Source organism: Trichogramma pretiosum, unplaced genomic scaffold (assembly GCF_000599845.2).
Source record: "Trichogramma pretiosum strain Unisexual culture from Peru unplaced genomic scaffold, Tpre_2.0 scaffold9, whole genome shotgun sequence".
Lineage (NCBI taxonomy): Eukaryota > Metazoa > Arthropoda > Insecta > Hymenoptera > Trichogrammatidae > Trichogramma > Trichogramma pretiosum.
This window is the reverse complement of record NW_019641697.1, coordinates 1,807,942-1,830,045: the sequence shown is the minus strand read 5'-3', so window position 1 is coordinate 1,830,045 and position 22,104 is coordinate 1,807,942. Positions and strand designations below refer to the sequence as shown.

General features: G+C 42.7%; 4 protein-coding genes across 9 annotated transcripts; 2 read left to right on the top strand and 2 right to left on the bottom strand.

Annotated features, from left to right (window-relative positions):
• The first annotated feature begins 105 nt into the window (after window positions 1-105).
• On the top strand, window positions 106-1,977 carry LOC106651584 (syntaxin-8). The gene is made up of 5 exons (XM_014370148.2): window positions 106-538; window positions 605-799; window positions 933-1,195; window positions 1,265-1,357; window positions 1,434-1,977. Exons 1-5 carry the CDS (start codon window positions 501-503, stop codon window positions 1,592-1,594), a joined length of 750 nt encoding a protein of 249 aa, XP_014225634.1. The 5' UTR covers window positions 106-500; the 3' UTR covers window positions 1,595-1,977.
• A 91-nt stretch (window positions 1,978-2,068) lies between these two features.
• LOC106651386 (oligopeptidase A) lies at window positions 2,069-7,419 on the bottom strand. Its single transcript, XM_014369857.2, has 9 exons — window positions 7,123-7,419; window positions 6,354-6,517; window positions 5,729-6,268; window positions 5,406-5,642; window positions 5,204-5,327; window positions 4,427-4,799; window positions 3,312-3,592; window positions 3,106-3,237; window positions 2,069-3,033 (listed from the first exon to the last, which is right to left on the bottom strand). Exons 1-9 carry the CDS (start codon window positions 7,218-7,220, stop codon window positions 2,820-2,822), a joined length of 2,163 nt encoding a protein of 720 aa, XP_014225343.1. The 5' UTR covers window positions 7,221-7,419; the 3' UTR covers window positions 2,069-2,819.
• A 160-nt stretch (window positions 7,420-7,579) lies between these two features.
• LOC106651334 (oocyte zinc finger protein XlCOF6-like) lies at window positions 7,580-12,259 on the top strand. Of its 4 annotated transcripts, none has more exons than XM_023462180.1 (2): window positions 7,580-7,616; window positions 9,667-12,259. In XM_023462180.1, exon 2 carries the CDS (start codon window positions 9,703-9,705, stop codon window positions 12,031-12,033), a length of 2,331 nt encoding a protein of 776 aa, XP_023317948.1. In that variant the 5' UTR covers window positions 7,580-7,616; window positions 9,667-9,702; the 3' UTR covers window positions 12,034-12,259. The 4 variants fall into 4 exon arrangements, with proteins under 4 accessions (XP_023317948.1, XP_014225261.1, XP_023317949.1 ...); XM_014369775.2 differs by having other exon boundaries at window positions 7,590-8,053; XM_023462181.1 differs by lacking the exon at window positions 7,580-7,616 and adding an exon at window positions 8,553-8,585.
• A 157-nt stretch (window positions 12,260-12,416) lies between these two features.
• LOC106651369 (protein mothers against dpp-like) lies at window positions 12,417-21,999 on the bottom strand. Of its 3 annotated transcripts, none has more exons than XM_014369826.2 (4): window positions 21,918-21,999; window positions 14,495-14,900; window positions 13,226-14,408; window positions 12,417-13,125 (listed from the first exon to the last, which is right to left on the bottom strand). In XM_014369826.2, the coding sequence occupies exons 2-4, from the start codon at window positions 14,589-14,591 to the stop codon at window positions 12,966-12,968; spliced, it is 1,440 nt and encodes a 479-aa protein (XP_014225312.2). In that variant the 5' UTR covers window positions 14,592-14,900; window positions 21,918-21,999; the 3' UTR covers window positions 12,417-12,965. The 3 variants fall into 3 exon arrangements, with proteins under 3 accessions (XP_014225312.2, XP_014225309.2, XP_014225313.2); XM_014369823.2 differs by lacking the exon at window positions 21,918-21,999 and adding an exon at window positions 21,433-21,910; XM_014369827.2 differs by lacking the exon at window positions 21,918-21,999 and adding an exon at window positions 17,984-18,127.
• Window positions 22,000-22,104: the final 105 nt, after the last annotated feature.

Here is a 22,104-nt window from a genome sequence, read left to right as displayed (position 1 = left end):
TGCTGCTACTGCTGTGAAGAAGGCAGCCATATCTCATAGGATCTAGTTGTTTTTTTGCCACAAGCGCAAGAGAGGGAACTAGGGGACTTTGGCGAATAAAGTAGGGGGCACGCGTTCGTGCGGGTACGTTTGACTATGCGTTTCTTGTCGCGAACTCCATGTGTCAGCCAAGTGCCAAGTCTTGATCGGTGTCATTGGACACTTAACGGAACAGACTTGAGCGTTCTCCATGAAAAATGTTTATTCTGCTGGCGGTGAATCAACGACACGACCGACGTAAAACATACTGTGTTTTCTTTCCATCATTCAACATACGCATCATACTCTGACGCTCTGCCAATTCACAAAGCTTTCGAATTCAGATACCTTCCACGCAAATGTTTATATTTGCCATGCCAATAACTTTTACGCCTAATTAATACAATCTTTCAAGCATTAATCGAATTATCGTCGCTTGTTCTTTCGTTCTTTTTGCTTAACTCTTTATCGCCTTAAACACAATGACACTTGTATACATCGATGATGGAGACGATCGATGGTAAGTCGTCTGCTCTTTACTGAATACTCCTTATGACAGCTTAAAATTGTTTTCATCTCGTTTAAGGATGGTCGATTATGAAGCTTGCGACAATTTGCAGAGAGAAATTATGGAACAGTTAACTCAAAGAGACAGGGAAGCTAGAACATCTCAAGCTTTTGCAAGTCTCTCGGCTAATATCAGAATTAAATTAAACCATTACAGTCAACAAGTTCAAGATCTCAGATATAAGATCAATCAAGCTCGGAGAGATCAACTTATGTATCCTTCAATTTACTACCAACAGTAATAATTTACTTAATTCTTAAGTTAATGATAAATTAAAGAAAAAAAAATAGAAACATTCATAATTTTCTACTAGAATGTTATTTTCCTTAATATAAATTTAAATCAGTACTGGGGGGGAGGCAGAGCGTAGAATGCGACAAGTGGAAATCTTGCAAAGTAAAGATCTCCAAATGCGAAGACTGTATGAGTCTAAAACAAATGAGTTAGCTTTATCAAGAGCAAGACTATTGGGCCCATCGACTTCTGCATTTGCTGATGGTGGTACAACTAGTTGGGGCCTTGACGATGATAATGACCAAACACAATTACTAAATTCTCAACCTACGAGTGTAGCAGATTTAAAATCTCAAAAGCAACAATTGCTTAGGCGTAAGGCATCAAATATTAATAATAATTAATCTTAAATCAGGAATAATTAATGAAATACTTTCCAAATAGAACAAGAAGAAGGTTTAGATGAGCTTTCCAAGATAATATCAAGGCAAAAGCTGATCGCACAAGCTATTAATTCTGAAGTTACTGATCACAATGGTGAATATTGAATTTTAAAAATTGCTATAAACAGCCGAGTTACTTTTTTATTTAATCATTTTTATTCTTCATTTAGAAATAATTGACGACTTGGCTGACCATATAGACCGAACAGACGAAAGATTAATAGATGGTACACGGGCTGTTCGAACCGTTAGTCAAAAAGATAAGGTTTGTGGCTATTGGGTCATCATCATACTACTGTTTGCCGCTATAGTTACAGTAGCCTTAGTCTAGCATATAATGATACAAGGAGAAAAAAATCTTTTTGGCTGTACAAAGTTAACATTAGCAAAATGTTGCCTGTATGTTATTTACTGTTTGAAAATCCATTGTTATATACATTTATATGAAAAGTGTACCGTCGTCGATCATTTTTCATGTGTCAGATGAAGTGTGCTGCTTACTTCTCGACATTCTAAATTTACTCCAGCAAACGTTTTTAAAACCATCTTAAATGTTATTACACTATGAACAAATCTGTGATTTAGTATGAATGCATTATTGGCCATTGACTACGATTCACATGGTATAACATTTATGAATCATGTTGCCAAAAGTTAAAGGACAAAAAATTATAATATTGATTTGAGTGAAAAATGCAATTAATATTATAATAATGCGATTAATTTAAAATAATACATTTTTAATAATCAAAAAAACATTCATAAAATTAATAAATATTTTTATTAAATAATATTTTGATGATAATTATTCAATCTAAGTCATTTATAAAGTATCAATTATTTATTACAATGAATCAACACAACTTCGTAATAGTCATTTATATGTACATTAGCAAATACATTTTACATTCATCAGTGAATTTTTAAACCTTATAATTTAATCAGTGATTTTGAAAAAAAAATCGTTGCAATGTATCACAATCAAAATTTAATCTTTCACGAATGTGTATACGAAATTCATCCTTTTAAATATTTCACTTATAAAAATGTAAAATCAATCACAAGAATTTTTCAACGTCTTCGCGGTATTACTATATCAATGAGAAATTCTGTTTTATTTCGATATGTTATCGATTTTTTTCAAGTAACTAAACTATAATTTATTTCTTGCAAACATAAAAATATCGCGTAGAGAAGAATTATACAATTCAATCATAAATATAAATGTTGTAAAAGACTTTATAACTATACTATGTACATGTACAATTACTGTAATTTAAGGAACTTGGTTCATTAAATAATAACCGCGAAAGCATCGAGAAAAACTATAAATAATTTTATGAGTAGAAGGCTTTGTATCAAGCACTCATTCGAAGTATTCGCAAATTAGCTCAAGATAACATTTAAAACACAAACAAAGAAAATGCATTGTTTAGAATACATTTTCATTCGAGTAACAACAGTAACAAGTGAGATTAAGATCTCAGACTTTCTGCATCCATTCAGCAAATCACCACTCTGACCCTCAATGGTCAACGAATCTGCTCTCTTGTACCTTAATCGAGTTCGAGGCTCTTAATAAAAGCTTTCTCGCAAGGGTCTCTACCACGGAATCGTCGGAATACTTCACTAGCGTGTACACTACCGCCCAGAGACAGTACTGTGTCCTTAAATCGTAGGCCAATTTTACGCCTCTCTACTTCGTCATCACCTGGCACCTCTCGGAAGGCGTTATAAGCATCGGCGGCCAACATTCTTGAGTATAGATCGCTGAAAATAAATGTTTATATTTTACCATCACATTTTATAAGTATAATTTTAACTAGAAAATTTCAAACATACCAATAGTAAGCTGCACCAAAATCGCTAATGAAAACATCGTCCCATGAACAAGGATGAGAATCTTTTTTATCTTCAGGAAAAACAAAATGTTCCTTCCATACTTGTTTCATAATTTTTTCCCACGGCCTCATTCTAAAATGAATAAAATATGTAAGTATTGATTTATCAGCAAACATAAATTGTAATTAACATGGTTGAAAACTAACTGCGAATGTAGTTCTAAGTCAAATTTCGACAGATACAATTCTTGGCAAAGCCGGTAACCGGCCAAGTGATTTCTGGACGATATAATACTCTGAATCATCTGGTCATTCAAAGGTTCTCCTGTTTCATAATGAGAACTTATGCTTCGAAGTACTTCCCCTTCGAATGCAAAATTAACCATAAGACTTCTGCTAAGTCCAGTTGCGTCCCATTCTACATTTGATAGTCCAGCCACTTCAGACGAACGAACGCGAGTCAGAATTTGTTGCAACAAGTGTCCAAACTGCAAGTGATAAAATAATATTGAGTTTTTAGTTTCCATATCTATATATCTATTTTTTTACTTTTTTTAAGGTGAATCAAAATGTAAAAATAATTAATGGAAGAATAAAAATATCTTAACATCAGTACGGGCTTAAAAGATTAATAAAGTGTGTCAAATTTCAAAAAGATCGGTTGAATATATTTTGAGTTAAGTTTTTACCGATTTAAACAATATAATTAGGGAAAAAACGATATTCTAAGACATACATTTTTCATTTCCCTAAATTATATTTTTCAAATTCAGTGAAGCCAAAAGTATTTAACCGATCCTGTTGAAATTTTGCACTCTTTTAGTAATCCTTTAAGCACGCACTGATGTCGAAATATTTTGATTTTTCTATCAATTATTTTGTTTATGACAAATTTACGAAAAATAATGGTCGATTAGTTTTGCCCGGAAATAATTTTAGCGGTTTTTTTAACTTTGAAATTACATTACATTTCAAAAAATTAGTACATATGGCAAAACCAAAGAAACTAATTTAATAATGACGGTTCTGTAGATTGAATCTTAAAAGTTTAAATATATTAAATATTCCCAGAATTCATACAGAAGTTCATAAATATTTTTTTCATACTAGTAAAATAAAATACTTTGAAAATTGGTAACAAACGATAATACTGAATTATCCTCCCCCCCCCCCTCCTCTCTCTAAAAAAAGTATACTTTAAAATTAAAACTTATCTACGAGTAACTCTTTATTTGCAAAACATAAAATTATCCAAGGCAGTATTTTCAATCGCTTCATTAGATAAGTATTAAAGTATTAAAATATTAGATGCAATAACTTACATTTCCAAAAAGCAACTGTACAGCTGCGAACGATATGAAGGACGGCCCGCCGTCCTTTCCTGGCCTCTCGAAATTATTGATCATTGAAGAAAGTGCCTTGTTATTGTGAACCTGGCTCTTATTTCTCAACAAAAGCACATAACCGTCGTCTTGATTGCCGCTCTGAGCATAAGAATCGAGATAAAAGCTGCCAATGTTGTCTGTGGTCGATATGTCGAGATCATAGACATCAAAGAAACGGACATTCCGGTGCCATACATCGACACGCTCACGCTCGACTATTTCAACGTTGAATAATCGCTTGGTTAGATCAAATAGTCCTTGGAGTACGTTGGGTAATGGAAAATACTCGTGAAGAGTTTCATCGTCATAGCTGTAAAAATAATATCGAACGTTGAAGAGTCAAAAAAAAATAAATGCATAAGAAAATATTGACGTCGGAGATTATTGGATGTTGAATCCCTTCTACTACGACCAATGAAGTATCGTAGAATTACGCGTGCTATTGTAAAGATTCAAACTCCTAAATCTTGCGTGATTCGCGCTAGACCAAGGATGCACCTTTCTCTTCCCATAACGGTATGCACTTATGGTGAGAATAGATTGCATTATAGCATACGCTTTTTCACGGGAAAAATTAAACGCAGAAACTATACACAATTTTTCACACAGGAAACTTTTTCTGTATGAATTCTTAAAAGTCTTAGCAAATAAATATGCACGAGCACATTAAAAAGTTGTCAATTGCTCGTCGTCCTTGTAACAATTGAAACTTACTTATAGATGGTTTTTCTTTGTTTTCTTGCCCAATATGGAACATCCCACTGCTCAATTTTGTCATAACCACGTTCTTGAGCAAATTCACTCAGTTGGTTCATTTCTTCAACTTGACGTGGATAGGCTGCAATAGAAGTCATCAATTATTTTATAGAGTTAACAAAATTTAGTAGTTTGTGACAATTAAATGTTTTCTTAATACCTGCTTGTAAAAGTGTGTTCATGAATTTATGTACATTCTCCAAACTACCAACCATTTTTGTAGCCATACTCATTTCAGAATAATTGTTAAAACCTAACATTTTTGCCATTGCTGTTTTGTCAGCTGAAATGTTATCCACAAGTGAACTAGTTTGTATAGAATCATCTCCATACTTTGAACATCTTAAATTGTTTGCAAGCCAAATATTCCATCTCAACATTGGATCTGGACAATACTCTGTAAGACAATATTAAATAAATTTTAATTAATAAACATAATAAAAATAATATTAATAATAATGATAAAAATAATAATAAATTTACCTAAGAATTTTTTTACTATTTCTGGATTTAAAGTGATAATCCATGGACCTGAGTCAAATTGCTTGGGATCAGCAGCAATTTGTTTTAAAAAACTATCTGGCAAACCTTTTACTTGGTGTGGATCTGTAATTTTGTGTTTAAACATATTTGTGCCTATTTCAAGTTTTTGTCTGAATTCTTCCTTGCTGTTATTAATTTGATTTATTAGACGATGCAATCTTTTTCTTTCACTTTCATTGAGCTCCAACCCATAAAATTTTCCTTCCAGAACATATTTTTTTAAAATGCGCTCTTGTTCTTCCGTTAAATTTTTTTTAGTTTCTAATACTTTCTTGCATGCTTCATAAATGTTTTTATTATAAAATTTGTGACAAACTGCAGCCCATGCTCTTTTGTGAATGCTCAAGTAGTATTTTGTTGGCATAAGAGACTGATTACCATAATATAAGACCTTTGAGATCCCAAGAGTCATTTGCAAGGGCATTTCCATATTTTCAATAGGTTCAAGAACATCTTTAAAGATGTCTTTATCTTCTAATGCTGGAATAAAATATTTGATTAATATTTTATAAATAGTAATGGTTATGAGTAAAAAATGACAATGTTTATGAAAATGTTCACTTACTATCTAAATCATTTTCAAATTTTGAAACAATTTGTTCAAGTTCTAAGGCCTGCTTTCCAATAGCTGCAAAGCATTTTTCTATGGTAAAATGATTAAACTCTGGTAACATAGTTTCCTCTTTCAACAGAGGATACTTGTCTGGTATATCTCCAATTTCTGGCAGGCTGTAAAAGAACAAACAAATGCTCGATTAAGTAATCATACACTTTATGTTACACAAAGTAAAGCAAAGCAAAGCACTGTGCAGTATGAAACAATTTAGCACCACTCGATGCAACATTTTCTCATATATCTTGAGTGGAAAAATATCCATTAGATTGAACCTCGTCGATGCGAAAAAAGCTCTTTGCCATACAAAATAGTAAAAAAGAGTAGAAAAAGACAGAAAGGAAGGAAGAAAACTCGAGCATAAAGTACATCATAATCCGACTGTGTAGAACTCATCCCATCAGAGAGCTAAAGCATCCCCCGTAAAAAAACCCATTAGCCAGTCCATTTGCGCAGCTCATGCCACCCACGCACAGGTGCTGGGATTCGTTGTACCACCCTAAAATTCTCATCAGCATCCTACATTGCGGCAACATTTCCCCAGCAGCAGCAGCAAAAGCTCGATAGTCGGCTGCTCTCATACTCTCGTTTTCTCTCTCTCTCTTTCTCTCTATCACGTTGTCCCCTACCGCACGAGCCACCGACGTATCGTACTCGCTCGCACACATTCATCATGAGAATCTAACCTCTTTTATCGTTGATGTAAAAAAGTGTAACTCACAGTACATAGAAGCCACCCTCGCATCTTTTTGGTACATTGGCGAGGGCTTGATTTCGGAGGTTCAGCAGCCGTCTTCCGCATCTCAGCGCTGCAGCCATGCTCTCGTCGATGCTGGCGTTTTAACGGCCTTTTCTCTATCGCGAGTTACAACAACAATTGGAGGCGAGAAAAGCAAGGAGAATGCCGTAGTGCATGTTGCGTTACTTTGTGGCGTGCGCAAATTATTCGGCTCTCGGGCGGCCGACAAGCACACGGGCCGGGGCGACGGCGGAGCGGCAGCGGCTCCAACTAAATGAAAATGGGAGGAGTCGAGGCGTCGAGCGTGTGCGCGCGTTCTGCGATCCGTAATATATGATGATGACGTTTCGGCCGTGTCGCAAGAAGTGGAAAGCACAAAAGGGAGGGGGGTCTTACGCACACACACACTCGGCGGCCGACAGTTTCGAGCAGAAGCGCACGAGCTCGTCTCGCGAGTCCGATTTTCACGATACAGAGTAAGTGAGCACTCGTCGCCGCATATAGAGGCCGGGCGCGATCGTTTTTTACTTATCAATTATTATCGGTCTTTTGAGACGGTCGGAGCGGCCCCCGGACTCGATGTTTGGGATAATATCGTTGGACAATACTCGGGGTCTGGCGGGCGTTTGAATAGTCGGGCCCCCGGTGGTGGCTCCATTCCTTTCGGAGCGAGAGAGAGAGATCATCGCGGCCGAGGGTGCAGACGGGATCGGCTGCAGACGAATCGAAATTCGAACGCGGAGAGTCCAGGGCGGCCCGTCGCAGGTGGATCCGACAAAAGGGACACAGAGTGGCTCAATTGTGGGGCAACGCGCGAGTCGAATTCCCGGCCGTCTTCGGCTGCCTACTCGGCTGCGCTTCGTCGAATTAATCGACGACTGCGAGTGCTGCCTCGTGATCGAGTTCGCCAGAAGTAAGCGACACACAACACATTTTTTGCCGAATAAGCAACTTTGATTAGATACCGGAGATGCCTCGCTCGCTTATAAAACTCGAGTCGAGAGCGAGCTGGCGCGCGCGTAATTTATAACGCGCAACGACGACAACCGACAAAGATTGAAAATTGCTGATAAGACGCGGAAAAGCTCGCGTCGTTCGTGCGTCTCGCATCCTTTGAAATAAAAACGCGCGAGAGAAGATGAGCCGTGAGCGCGCGTGCGATGCTCGTTCAAAACTCCAAATTAATCATTCGCGGTGCGGTCGGGAATTTCTCGGGCGAGTGTCGATCGGTAGCTTTCGTTTTGTTTCCAACGCTTGTGGGATTTCTCCAAATGTTCTCTAAATTCCTCGAAAATTTGAATGATTATTAGCCAATGTGTGGGTTTGAAAGTGTCGACGGCAGCTGCACGCAAGCAGACGCGTTTGTTGACGCGCGCTCATCTCGCTATCGTACGACGCATGCATATCGCATCGGTCTCGAAGCTGTCTTAGAGTCTCATCTCAAGGTGTGTTAGATCGGCCCTTGGCCCGTGCAACGTGTTACATATTATAGGGCGCGATCGTCCCCACCTGTGACCTGTCGAAAACAGGCTTTCGTCGGCTGCTGCTGTCTCGCTTCTTCTTCGTTCGCTCGTAAAAATCTGGAAACTCGTTGGCCGCTGTGTTTTCTGTATAGGATATACCTCGATTTTTTACAGGTGCCGCGTGCGTGCGTGAGTGCGCGCGGCCAATCGTGTGTGTGTGTGTGTGTGTGTGTGTGTGTGTTTACGCGTGTGTGCGTGTATAAATAACAGCGCGCGCGGGCAGTTGAGCAGCTTACATACGTATACATGAGGTGCACATGAGGGGGCAATGAACCGACTCGTCCGCTCCGACTTGTATATATACGAGTGTGCCACTCGACGATCGGCACTGCCGGCCAAGGAAGCAATGCTCGATTTATTTCTCTCTTTTTCTCTCTCTCTTCATGTCCATGCAGGACGTCGTAATGCACGTGCTCCGTTTTCTTCGTTCGTATTTACACGCGATATTTCGTATACTTGTCATCCGCCGCGTCCCGTTCCAGAGATTTATATATTTTCTTTTCTTTCGATGCATCCTCTATAAATATTGACCACATGGCTGAGCTTGATTTTTTTTTCTTTTTTCGTTACGCGATAATTAGTCGAGCATAGCTCTCGGGACAAATAATACCAAGGCACTGCCAGATACCGACTACTGGCTCGGGTTTCTCCTCGTTACTTTTTCACTTATGTGCTCTCTCTGGACGTATCGCGCGCAACAACTTCGCCATTCGTATTCAGAGGGAGAGAGAGAGAGGAAACGAAAACTTTTTCCTCCTCGAAATACGTATAGGGTCAGGTTTTAAGGATTCATGGAAGTTTATGTACAGCGAGAGCGCATTGTGACGCCGTGCTCCGCATAACCGATGAACAAGTTATGATTTTTTTCCTGCCTTTTTCTTCTTCTTCTTCGCGCGCGACCCCTCGAAACTTTGATATCGACGTGTATATATATACTATATTATTGTATGCCATCGCCGCCACTGCGACTGAACCTGACACGCATCTCACGGCTTTTTTGCAGGTTCGCCGCGTTCGTGCATCGAGAAAAGTAATCAGCATGAAGTTTTGGAAGGAGGGCGGCGGCGTATGCTCGCACGAGCGCGGCTGCGTCAACGTCGTGCCCGTCTGGATGAAAAACGACACCGAGTACAAGTACCTGTTTCTCTACGAGGACCCGAGCTCCAAGCTGGTCGTGCTGAAGGCCATGCGGAGCAACGACGCGGCCGAGACGGCCAACAAGCTGCTCGACGTCGTGGCCACCATCGGGGCCCCTCGGCTGCTCCAGAGCTCCGTGGGCGGCCACTTCTCGCGACGACTGCTCCGCGAGTTCAAGTCCAAGTGGGCCAACGCGCCGACGACGACTCAGCACGACGCCGACGAGGCGAGCAGCCGCAGGCAGCTGCAGCGAGTCGCCGAGATCCGCCGCTCCGTCGACGCCTGGCTCGCCGACAATCCGACCAAGTGCTGGCTCGAGGGCATCAAGATCGTGCAGGCCCTGGAGAACGCCTCGGCGAGCTTGGCGCCGCTTCAGCAGCCGTCGTTGCAGCAGCAGCAGCAGCAGCAGCGTCAGATAGGCGTCGTCGAGCCCGAGGTCGACTCGTATCTCAGTCACGGGGTCGACGTATTTTTGAGCGACTGCAACGACGATTGGCTGGCCGCTGACAAGGAGTACATGCTTCAGGCGCTGGACGCCGAGGACGCAGCAGCAGCAGCAGCAGCAGCAGCGAGCGACGATCCGGCCGTGATCGACCCGTTGCGCGCCGACGAGGCCATCATCGACTTGAACTGCATCGAGATCGGCGACTCGAACTCGAGCCAGAATTACTTTTACGAGCTGCAGCAGGAGGATGATCAGATGCCGTCGGTCGAGCTGGCGAATCTGGACGAGCTGCTGTCGAGCATGGACCGGCGCCTCGTGGAGCTGCGCAACAACGAGTACTTCAAGTGCGACCTGTGCGAGAGCAAGTACGAGAAGCTGAGCGAGCTCGAGGCGCACGCCAAGAGCCACGACCGGCCCGACAATTACGTCTGCCAGGTCTGCTTCAAGTCGTTCCACGTGCTGCGGATATTCAACAAGCACCTGCGCTCGGCCCATCCGGAGCTGCTGCCGATCGAGCTGCTGGACAAGGCCGACTCGAGGACGAAGCCGGTGCTGGAGCGCGCCAAGAAGTCACCGCGCGGCTCCAAGAGCGCCGACTGGCAGTGCCAGCTGTGCAAGCGCAAGTTCGTCTACCAGAGCATCCTCAAGCGTCACGTGCGCTCGCACACGAACGAGCGGCCCTTCGGCTGCAAGCTCTGCGAGCAGAGGTTCTTCCAGCGCAGCCACCTGAGCCAGCACTTCGTCCGCTGCCACACCAAGTGCAACGGCAACCAATGCGCCGACTGCGGGGCCAGCTTCGACGCGAGGCAGGACTTTCTGCGCCACTACCGCGACTGCCACCACGAGAAGCTCGAGCCGCTCAAGCACCTGCTCGAGTGCGACTTCTGCAAGAAGATCTTCTTCGACAAGTCGAGCCTGCGCCGCCACATCGACGCGATGCACGTCCAGCTGCAGCCACGCTACTGCTGCGAGATCTGCGACAAGAAGTTCAAGCTCGAGTGCAATCTACGGAATCACATGTACACCCACACCGTGGAGAAGACGTTCGGCTGCCCGATCTGCGGCCGCAAGTTCAGCCAGAAGAGCGTGCTGCAGGCCCACGCGAGGCGACACACCGACGACAAGCCCTACCAGTGCGAGGTCTGCGGCCTGCGATTCTTCGAGAAGCTCAAGTTCATCGGGCACTCGAGGCGCCACACGAACGAGCGGCCCTTTCGCTGCGGCCTCTGCCCCAAGACCTTCGCCCTGAAGGAGACCCTGCGCCGACACGAGCACGCCGTGCACTACGCCAAGCCCAGCTACCAGTGCGAGATCTGCGCCAAGATGTTCAAGCAGCTCGTCCACCTCAACGTGCACAAGCGCGTCCACAGCGACGAGAGGCCCTTCCAGTGCGCCCTCTGCAAGGCCAGCTTCAAGTATCGGGCTCTGCTGAAAAATCACGAGGACGTGCACAAGAACGTGCGCCGCTACGAGTGCTTCGACTGTCGGGCCACCTTCGTGCGCAAGAGCAATCTGAGGATGCACATCTCGGGCATGCACACCAAGGAGCGACCCTTCCACTGCACCCACTGCGACAAGAAGTTCAAGCAGAAGAGCCACTTGAACGGACACCTGAGGACCCACACCAAGGCTCTGCCCTTCGCTTGCCACATATGCGGTCATCGCTGCAACAGACGCGACAATCTGAACAAGCACATCAAGACTCACGATATAACGAGGATAGTCAAGAGAAGAGCCAAAAAGAATACACCGTCGAGCGAAAACTTGATCAAGTTGTACGGTCAGTGATTTTGTTCAACTTATCTATCGTATTTCTATATTGACGTCAATTCTCAATGTGATATTGTGAAAGTATGTACTCACGTGTATGTGATTTTTACTCATCTTTCAAATTTAATCATTCCACTTGCATCCCATCTTCAACTTTGCCATAAATATTGAATTGTTGAATATAAGAAATTCCAGCTTACATTTTATTGTGCAATATGTTAACCGTTGGAGTGTCATACAATAAACCGCATTTTATACCAAGTATGTATTCACTTAAAGTATGAATAAATGAAAAATAATTGAAAGTACATTGTTTGTTTTTATTTTCAGTCATTTATTTATTTAAAAATATATTCTTAACAATTTTATTTGATAATTATCAAATCTTAACTAGACAATAAATTTACAATTTTTTCTTAATACGCATCTTAACTTTTAATTTCTTAATTTATAGTTGTTCAACATTAGAAATTCGTGTGTTATAATGCTTAATTGAAAGTATAAAAAATATTATTTTTACAATTTCTTTTAATTCACAGTATAATTAATATCGATCATTGACTGTACAGTGTTTGAAAAGTTTATCATTTAGAGCTACAAAAGTTTTCTGAAATATCACTAACATTACTGCCAACTGTCAAAAAAACTATTCATATAAATTATATTACAATTTATCGTGTTTTTACGTTGAATTTCATATGGAATCATACATGAACACGCCGAAGAAAAATTATTGCACTCTGCAAGAAGTTGATTATTTGTTCATACAATTATAGTCTTCGATTCGGGAAAATCACGATTTAAAATTTTTCTTCGAGTTTTTCTTATGTCACGAATGAAAGGAACCTTTTTCTCGTACAATATATTATATATTGGCATGAAGTTCGATCATTAAGCTATTGATGGCATTGTCCATTTTTTTGACGTATACGTTATAAAGGTTTTGAAATTTATGACACTGAACTGATTGCGTTATGGGGTGTACCCATACGCGTTAAAACATTATCAAGCCATTGTAAAGGCCCGTTAAGATGCATCTCGATCCAGCAAGGCGTAGATGTTACGTCCTGTCTGTGATACTCTGCTCCCCATCCTTTAACGAAGGACATTCTGCAATAAACAAGATGAGTCAGGATAAAGATGTCGAGGATAAATTTTTATTTACCAAGTGCGAAAAATTTCTCGATAAATTGAAAAATCAATAATTTACCTTATCGTACACATTTTCGTTAGCTCGTAAACTGCCTCGAAGCCCATGCAGACACTGCTGGCCAACAGATCGGCGAACAGTTGATTGTCAAAAATCTTGAGGGAACAATTTGGCGGTATTTTGATGACGGTGCTGAGGTGAAATCCTCTCTGGTGGTTGCAATTTCTCGATTGCACGAAAATGGCCGAGTCGGAGTTGCACTCGGCGAAGAGGGCGCCGCCGACGTAGTGCAGCTGGACTCCTCGGCCGATGTGTCGTCGCGTGTTCTCGATGGTCGAGTTTCTGTTGACGTTGGAGAGCTGGCCCAGGCAGAATCTGGCCGAGTTGTTTCGCGGGTCCGTGAAGCCGTCGACGATTACCGAGTTCGCCTGGCAGTGAAAGACTTCGCCCACGCGACTGTTGAGCTCGTAGTAGGCGATGGACGCCCAGTACCTCGGCTCCTGGTAGGGCACCTGAGCGCAGTCCTGGGTGTTGTTGTCGACGACGCCCATCATGGGCGAGGGCGACTGGCCGTACTGGGAGCCGTCGTCCGACGGTGAGTAGGCCGGCGGCGGCGTCTCGGACAGGGGGCCGCCTCCCTGGTTCTGGGCGTAGGGATTGTGGTGGCTCGTGGCGCTGATGGGACTGGAGACGGAGCCGTAGCTCGACACCGGTGAGTGGGCCGTCGTGTCCATGCTGCTGCCACTGGCGATGGACTGGGGATGCTGATTGTTGAACTCGGTCTGGTAGTAGGACATGTTCTGGGGCATGGTGTTCTCGCTTTGTTGCTGGGTGTAGTGCATGGGCAGCCGGCCCGGGGCGTACTCCGAGTGCCTGGGCACGAGCACGGGCGGCAGCACGGGACTCTCGACGCGCTTGTAGTGATAGGGGTTGATGCAGACCTCCTTCTGCTTGGCCGAGAAGGGGTACTGGCAGATCTCGAGGGGCTTGAGCTCGTGGTGGGACTGGAGGTCGGGCCATCGCCAGACTCGGCAGTAGATTACGTGGGGCAAGCCCTTGCGATGGGAGACCTGGAGACGGCCGTCGAGCGAGCGAGGAATCGTGATGCACTTGGACGGCAGGCCCGGATTCGAGACGGCTCGCTCGAGCTCCTCGAAGGCACCCTTTTTCTTTTTCAGCTTCTTCACTAGCGACTCGACGGCCTTCTCCGCCCACTTTTCGTCCTCGTCGCCCTGCTTCCAACCTAAGAGTAGTGCATAAAATGTCTTCGATTAGAGACGATCTGTTGGTCGATCGATCGAGGAATCGCTTAGCCGAGGACCAACTTACCCAAGAGCTTCTTCACGGCGGGACTGGTGAAGGAGAAGAGGCTGTTCAACGAGGCCATCGGGCCCGATTTCGGCGCTCTCTCCTCGATGTCCATCATTCTATGTATATTTTAATATCAAACCAGGACGGAGCAGATTTTGCACGAACGTCTCGCGGCTTGTTATGTACACAGAGCTGGCGGACCTACGGACTGACATGCAGAGCGTATGCACATGCAGCGTCGTTGCAAGAGCAAGTCTCGGCTCGCCGAGTTGCTGCGCTCCTATTGCTCTTGACTCGGGTTATATTTTGGTCGCTTCTTCGCTGCTGCTCTATCTGTATAGTCCACTCGAGCGCGGTCAATATAATCATTTAAGGAACGTCGACTGCACGTAACGTCTCGAGCGCGAGAGCTTTATCGCAGCCGCTGCAACAGACAATAAATAATCATGGACGTTAGCGAAGATATTTTAAATAAATTAATCGAGTTACATATTATTGTAGCAATAGTTCGTAACGCAATTAAGGGCAAGAAAAACAATTTACGGAGCGAGCAAGAAGTTTGCATGGTGTAAAATAAGACAGCAACTGTTGCTGTCCCGTATAACGCATCCCTGACGAGTGCAAAGCCGCATAGAGAGAGAGAGAGAGAGAGAGAGAGAGAAAGAAAGAGACATGTATATAAACTAAAAATAAAACGCGGACACAAAGTGAGAGAGAAAGAGAGATACCGTGTGTGGCGCGCATGCAAACGCCTATGAGTGTGTGCGAGTAAAATGGCAACGATAAAGCGCAACTTGTATTAATATGTGCGCCTATCTGCAGCTGCCTTCGATGCTTTATATTTGTGTAATGTATATAAAAACAATATGATTAAGTATTTTTTAAACGATGAACTGATACGCGATGTAGCCGCGCGCGAACCACGAGAGCGAGAGAGAAGGAAAGACAGAGAGAGATGGAGAGTTCGAGGCAGGTAATTCGATACTTGCTGGATATGCGTGGATCGGTTTTCACGTAACGTTTCCAATTATGACGATACATATTGTGCTGCTGCGGCTGCCGCTGATATTGTGGCTGCGGCTCGTGTATACATAAGCAGGCAAACGTTGTAATCATTACGAGAGCTCGAGAGAAGCGATCGATAAATGAATTTTTTCACGCATCATACCGTAGGTAGCTGAATCATAATAGCGGCGGTGCGGTGCCCGGGAGAACGTTTTCGACCCTTTAATTAATCCGAAATTGCAAATTCTGCCCGAGCTCTCTTCCTTTGAGCTGCTAAAAGCGCACTTGACGCGTGCGTGTACTCTCGAGACGCGCGCTCAGCTCGCCTATAGTGTATTTTTCAATGTAACCGGAGTCGGTGTAATGTGCCGAGGAGATGCCCGCGCAGCAGCAGCAGCAGCAGCAGCAGCAGCAGCAGCAGCAGCAGCAGTACAGAGTCAAAGTTTAGACTTACACATTTTTCTATAGGCGTATGCAAAACGATACTTGAAAGAAGTATTATAGATGTAAGTAGGTATATATATGTTTAATACGGGCGCGCGCGCGCTCACGAGCTGGAGAGGGGCATTTTTTAAACCAGTATTATCGCGCAAAGGGGGAAACCTGTTCGACGCGCATGAACATAAATGCGCGTATAAATATAGGTAAACGATGAATATTCATAATGATCGCGCGCGCGCACACGCGTGTGCGTGCATAGTGTGTTTGTACCGAGAGACACGCGTCGCACACCTGACACTTTGACAACGAGCCCGAGATTTTTCACTCATATATATTCGAGATTTTTGCGCTTGGGCTTTTGTTTACACATCGGTCGCGCTTAAAAGACGTTAGAAAATTTGTCCAACGATATTTTTTCCTTCTCTCGATCTTCGTCTCTTTTATTTTATTTTTTTTTCTCCACCCTCGGTCTCAATGCGTATCTATTACGGACAATGAAAATAGCGAATGTCGCAACAGTTGATCTTTTGTGTATAGGTCGTGCTGGTGTATGTGTTTGTGTGTTTTTGATACAACATATACGCATACACGAACGAGCGCAACGTGTGCGGCTCTTTGGCGCGCGCCATATTATAACGCAAAACAGCTGTGAAAACTATTTTCTTACATTGTATAAGCAAATTTGTGAAAAAAACGAAGGAAAAAAAAAACAAAATATGCCGCGCTCTCTGGTCGTATCCTGTCCACGTGTTGTACATATACGGCAGTCGTGCGCTATATATATATAAATATATATAATATCCTGAACGACAAATCTTCGCTAGCGGAGCCCGATATAATGGTCTTACCGAGAACAAGAGGATACTTCGGCGAAGAGGCAGAGTGTCGCAACCGATGGATTTTTGTCGAAAATCAAAATCGGTTCTTGCTATTATATAGATGCGATTATGTTGGATATCGAATCAAATAAGTCGAATCACGTTGATCGATGAATAAAAGAAAAGCAGGTAGAAAAAAGATGATCCCTGCCGCGAAGCAATTAGAAATCTCGGCATCAAAACAATGTACTCGCCGCTCTCACTCACGGCATCGGGACAAATATTTGAATTGTGGCTATGTAAGTGAAACACGGCTTAGAACTATAGGCATCGGTGTGTAAGGTACCGGTAGCAAGAGAGCGCGATCGACTCGACCCTTTGATATGTGGCATATTATACAGCAAACGATCTTGCTGCATCATCGTCGTCGTCGTCATCGGCGGTGGCACTGGTGTACATGGTGGCGGTAACACGCGCGCACTTGGCGCAAACCAAGACAAAAGCTGGTGGGGGGTGTGCCACGATCTTTCAGGATTCGACCTTGAACCGAATGATGCATATTATCTCTCCTACAGCATCCATTCATACGTATACGGACTATATTTTCTCTTGATTGCTTTCTAGCCCTCGGTAAACCATCTTATAATACCGGTTTTTCCTTGCGATCGGCTTATTTTCTCCTTCTTTGGCATTCGAGTTAATTTGGCATGCTTCTCTACTTCGTCTTATCACTCGAGCTTCACGTTTACCACCCAATCTATCTATTCTGAAGCTTATCGCTTTCGATAAATGTACATTTATCAGACGCACGTCTCATGTTCGCCACCATGGCATTCATTTTCATTAAATTTTAATCATGTTTATTGGTTTTTTTTTAAAAAGTTAAAATTTTCAAAATATCACATTTTTCCATGATTATGATGAATTTATTTAGAAAACAACTTTTTCCCGACTCTGATTGATCTATCGACAAAAGTACACGAGCAATAAGCGCGGGAATTCATTTCGTTCGTAAGATCTGTGTAGAGCTTGCTTCAAAAATATTCCGAAATTTTTTTCAGCATTAGACAGTAACTTGTTCCGATACAACTTGGAATAATGAAATGAGGACTCGCCAGCGAACAAGGTTTTAAAAAAGTTATTACCAAGTCAATGGTTGATTTTTGATAGAAAAAAGTCTTCGAGAGAAAGAAACAAGAACGTTTAACTAAAAATTAAATTACAGAATAATTTTAAAATGTACCTCGTGTCACTAGGTTCGAGATAAATGTAACTATTGAATCGCGTAAACTTTTATCAATAATAACACTCAACAGCGTGAACACATGCACAACACTTGCAACTGCTCGAAATAATTTTCAACTGACGGAACGAGTTGTATGTTTGGGAGACGAACGAAGACTAAAGTGGCGAGCTCAGCTACAAGCTGCACCAACACTACGTAAGAGAATACTGTGGCGTCAGCGAGTCGGCTTTGAAGAAAAAAACCTGTATATACAAGAGAGCCAGAGAAAGAAAAAGAGAAAAAGATAGAGGCACAACACAATGAGGGGAGGGGAGAACGAGATGATTTTTTATTGAGGCCCAGAAAGCGCGGCCCCCTCTCCGCTGAATATTCAACTTTTTCGGGGCGTACAATATAATAAGTATATCGTTGTGGACCTCTGACCGTGTGTGTGGATGTGTGCACAAATGGGAAGAACAAGGGGAACGAGAGGAAGACAGAGAATTAGAATGTAGGGAAAATCCGACGTAATCCGATTTTCCGTGTGAGAAAACAGCTATTGCGCGCGAGAGGTTTTTGAGAATATGCTCGAGGCTCGATGTCTGCATTCTTGTCTCATGCGTTCAAATGGAAATTACGCATACCGCACGAGCGCGTAAATATTGATTTTGAAAACCAACTCAAGCCGAAATAAAATAAAATTTATTCACATTTCTTTTAAGCCGTGCGATTATTTTTGAATACTTTCGAATTTTTCTTCGAGCCGAGTCATTAAAAATAGTGATTGGGATAATCCTTCGATTTAGAGGCTATGAAGAAACTAACCAACGCCGACCCTCGAGAAAAAAATCACTGCAGGTGCGCGAGATCGTGGTTACTTCAAATTGATATGCAAATGTTCTTGCCCTACTTGTAACTTGTAAGGAAGATATCCTTCAAATGCACTTCAATTATTGAAGTTTGAAATAAAACTTCAATGTCTTCGAATAAAACCGCGGTATATAAAAAGAAGAGCACCAACGAGTGATAAAACAATCGGTCCAACATCTTTGAAGATGAAAGTTTGTATTCGAACAATCTATTGTTTCTTTCAAATTATTCATTGTGTAATGAAAGTTACTCAAATTAAGCAAATTTTTCAGTTTCAGTTATGTTTAGAATCGTTTGTAAAATTTACGATCGGCGTAATATTAATACGGTTGCTGATTTACGATCATTATGGTACGTATAGCATTTTATTTATTTCAAATGTAGCTTAAATTTTCTCTGACCGAATAAAAATTTCTTCAGGATACGCTGTCGATGGATCGAAAAGTTTGAGCTTTGGTGCAAAATTATCAAAAACCGGAGTAACTCTGACAATAGTTTTGTTAAATATTGCTAATAGCTATTTCATTTTTTCAAATAGCCATAGTAAATTTATAGGTCCTCTGACCTTGCTAAGCATGTTAGATATGTCTGATGCACAAAATTACAATACTTATTATAATCCATACTTAAGTCCTTACAGACAAAGAAAATTGATGAAAAAGGCGAGAAAAAGAACATTTTTTGGTTTGGGTGGTGGGGGTGGCGGTGGCGGTGGCGGTGGCGGAGGTGCGGTTGGTCTTTTTGGGAAACAAAAAGGGTTTTTCGGAGTTAGAGGCGGCGGCGGTGGTGGTGGTGGTGGTGGTGGTGGTGGTGGCGGTGGAGGAGGTGCAGTTGGTCTGTTTGGAAAACGAAAAGGACTTTTCGGAGCTGGAGGCGGCGGTGGTGGGGGTGGCGGCGGCGGAGGAGGATTTTTCGGAAAACAAAAAGGACTTTTCGGAGTTGGAGGCGGTGGTGGAGGAGGCGGTGGCGGAGGATTTTTTGGAAAAAACAAAGCGAAAAACTACAAAAAATATAATAGGCGACGAGGTATCTATTAAAATCTTTGCATAGAATTCGTTAATAAATATTAATAATGTTAATATCAACAGGTTACTACTGAGCGATATCTAGCGATGAATTCAGATACGGTAAAAAATATTTTCCACTACTCGTTCAATGAAGTGAATATGTGTGAAGAGTATGAAAGCAAAGAAGAGCACACTGAATAAATAGAAATGTTGAAATAACGAAGTAATTAATGTTTTAATTACGAATAAAAAATGTTTGATTTTTATAAATGCCGTATACGAAGTTTCATTTCTAAACGCAGTGACAAAGCTTACAAGATTATCCTACATATTTAAAGGTACCTAGAGTAAATTAGAAACGTCAAGAAAACAATTTCACGACGGTCTTGAATGAATTACGCCGAAGTAACAATAGATTAGACGTACAATAGTTTTCTCGAAGATAAAACGTGTATCTCACCATCTCGATCGAGCGATAGGCAAAAAAAAGGTGGTGCGGGTATTTGTCAAAAGAAGGATCACCACGCAACTGAAATATTCCGATGGATATAGTCGAAGATTCAATCGCTCCAGGTAGTTTTAGTTTCAAAGTGGTACTGGCGTGCACGTGAGCGTGCGAAGGCACTCTCGTTATCGTCGTTATCCGCGAGTTTACTCAAAGATTGTGTCGAGTCTGACGAGCGATACGATCGCGCGCGGCTTTATTGCCCCAATCAACGTAATGTAAATGTGTATAACGTAAACGCGAGTGTCAACGACACGAATAATGTACAGCCCGAAGATTCGCGAGACAATATTTGGAGACAGCGCTACGGAAACGTCAAATGGTTTTGTTCGCGGCGACGCGCGAACGACGATCCCTTCTTTCCTTTTTTTTTTGCATCGGCATAAAAAATCGATTTACGTCAGCAGCTCTCTCGGCTCGGCGCGCGCGTGCACGCACGTGCTGTTGATTTTTTTCCTTCTCTCTCTCTCTTTCTTTTTTTTTCGTTTGCTTCAGCTTCTGATCGAAAACGGATTTCGCTCGTGTATGTGGCTATCCTTCACGAGCAGATCGCGTGAAAGGTGTACTGCAGGTTTTGTTACCTTCGCGCGCGGTGCGGTAGCGGTCTTATATCGAACTCTGCTGCCGCCGGAGTCGAGCCGCGAAAAGACCACAGCACATTACAGCGACGGTCGTGTGCACACAAACGCATATATATAGCTATATGCTCGTGGGTGTGCGTGAATGCGTAGAATATATATATAAGGATGGCTGCTTCGCTCCGCGTCTCTCGTGCGCTATATTCGAGCCTTGCAATTATCAATGACAATAATAGATTATATAAACGCGATACGCTTCTTCTGGCCGTCGTGCTACTCGATACATGCAGTGAGCGCAGCCTCGATACTCTACCCACACGAGCAAACAAACTATCTCATTGATTGATACATTTTCATCGCGATCAATTAACAGCAATCATCGGTCGAGCGCGTACATGATATACGTGCGAGTCCCCGATCGCTGTCTAAATTTCAATTTGCTTAACCTTAAATGCGACTGATGAAGTGTAGCAGGTAATCGTTTTGTAAATTGCGTGAAAGACTTACATCGGTAGAGTAATACAACGAATTAGCAGCAACGGCCCCCATGAGACTGTCTCTGGTAACAGTCACATAGAGAGATCCATATAGAGCGCGATCAGCGAGACGACTTGAGAAACTGAGTGCCTATAAGAGATGACAAGTGCGTTTGTGACTCTCTGCTATTTGTATATAAAACCACACACGTAATAACTCACACGCGCGCACCTATGCAAAACGATCGAAAATACAATCGACAATAGGATGGAACATCGAGATAAAATACCGTTGTTAGCACTTGGCTCGGTAACGATACAATTTGGCACTTTTGAAACACGACACTGGACCAATCGAATTTTCTGCGCCGACGTGCATTCTTGCGCGAGCCTCGATGGATAACGTGGCAATAGATACTGCGCTACTCGAGTCGATTTTATTACTGCGCTACGCTGCCTTTTTTCGCGTTTCTGCAATCGCCGACCACTATATAAGTATAAGTATTACATACTTACTCATATGAGTTTGTGCTATATAGCGGCTACTGCCGATGACTCGTAATGAATGTAATGATGATTGTTATTTTGGTAGCCTGTCCAGCCGATTAAGGTCTAGCTGCAATGGCCCGTATCGAATACCTGCTCTTGGAGAATTTTAGCAACCACGTGAACTGTCATTGCAAAGTTCACTCAATTCGCTTAC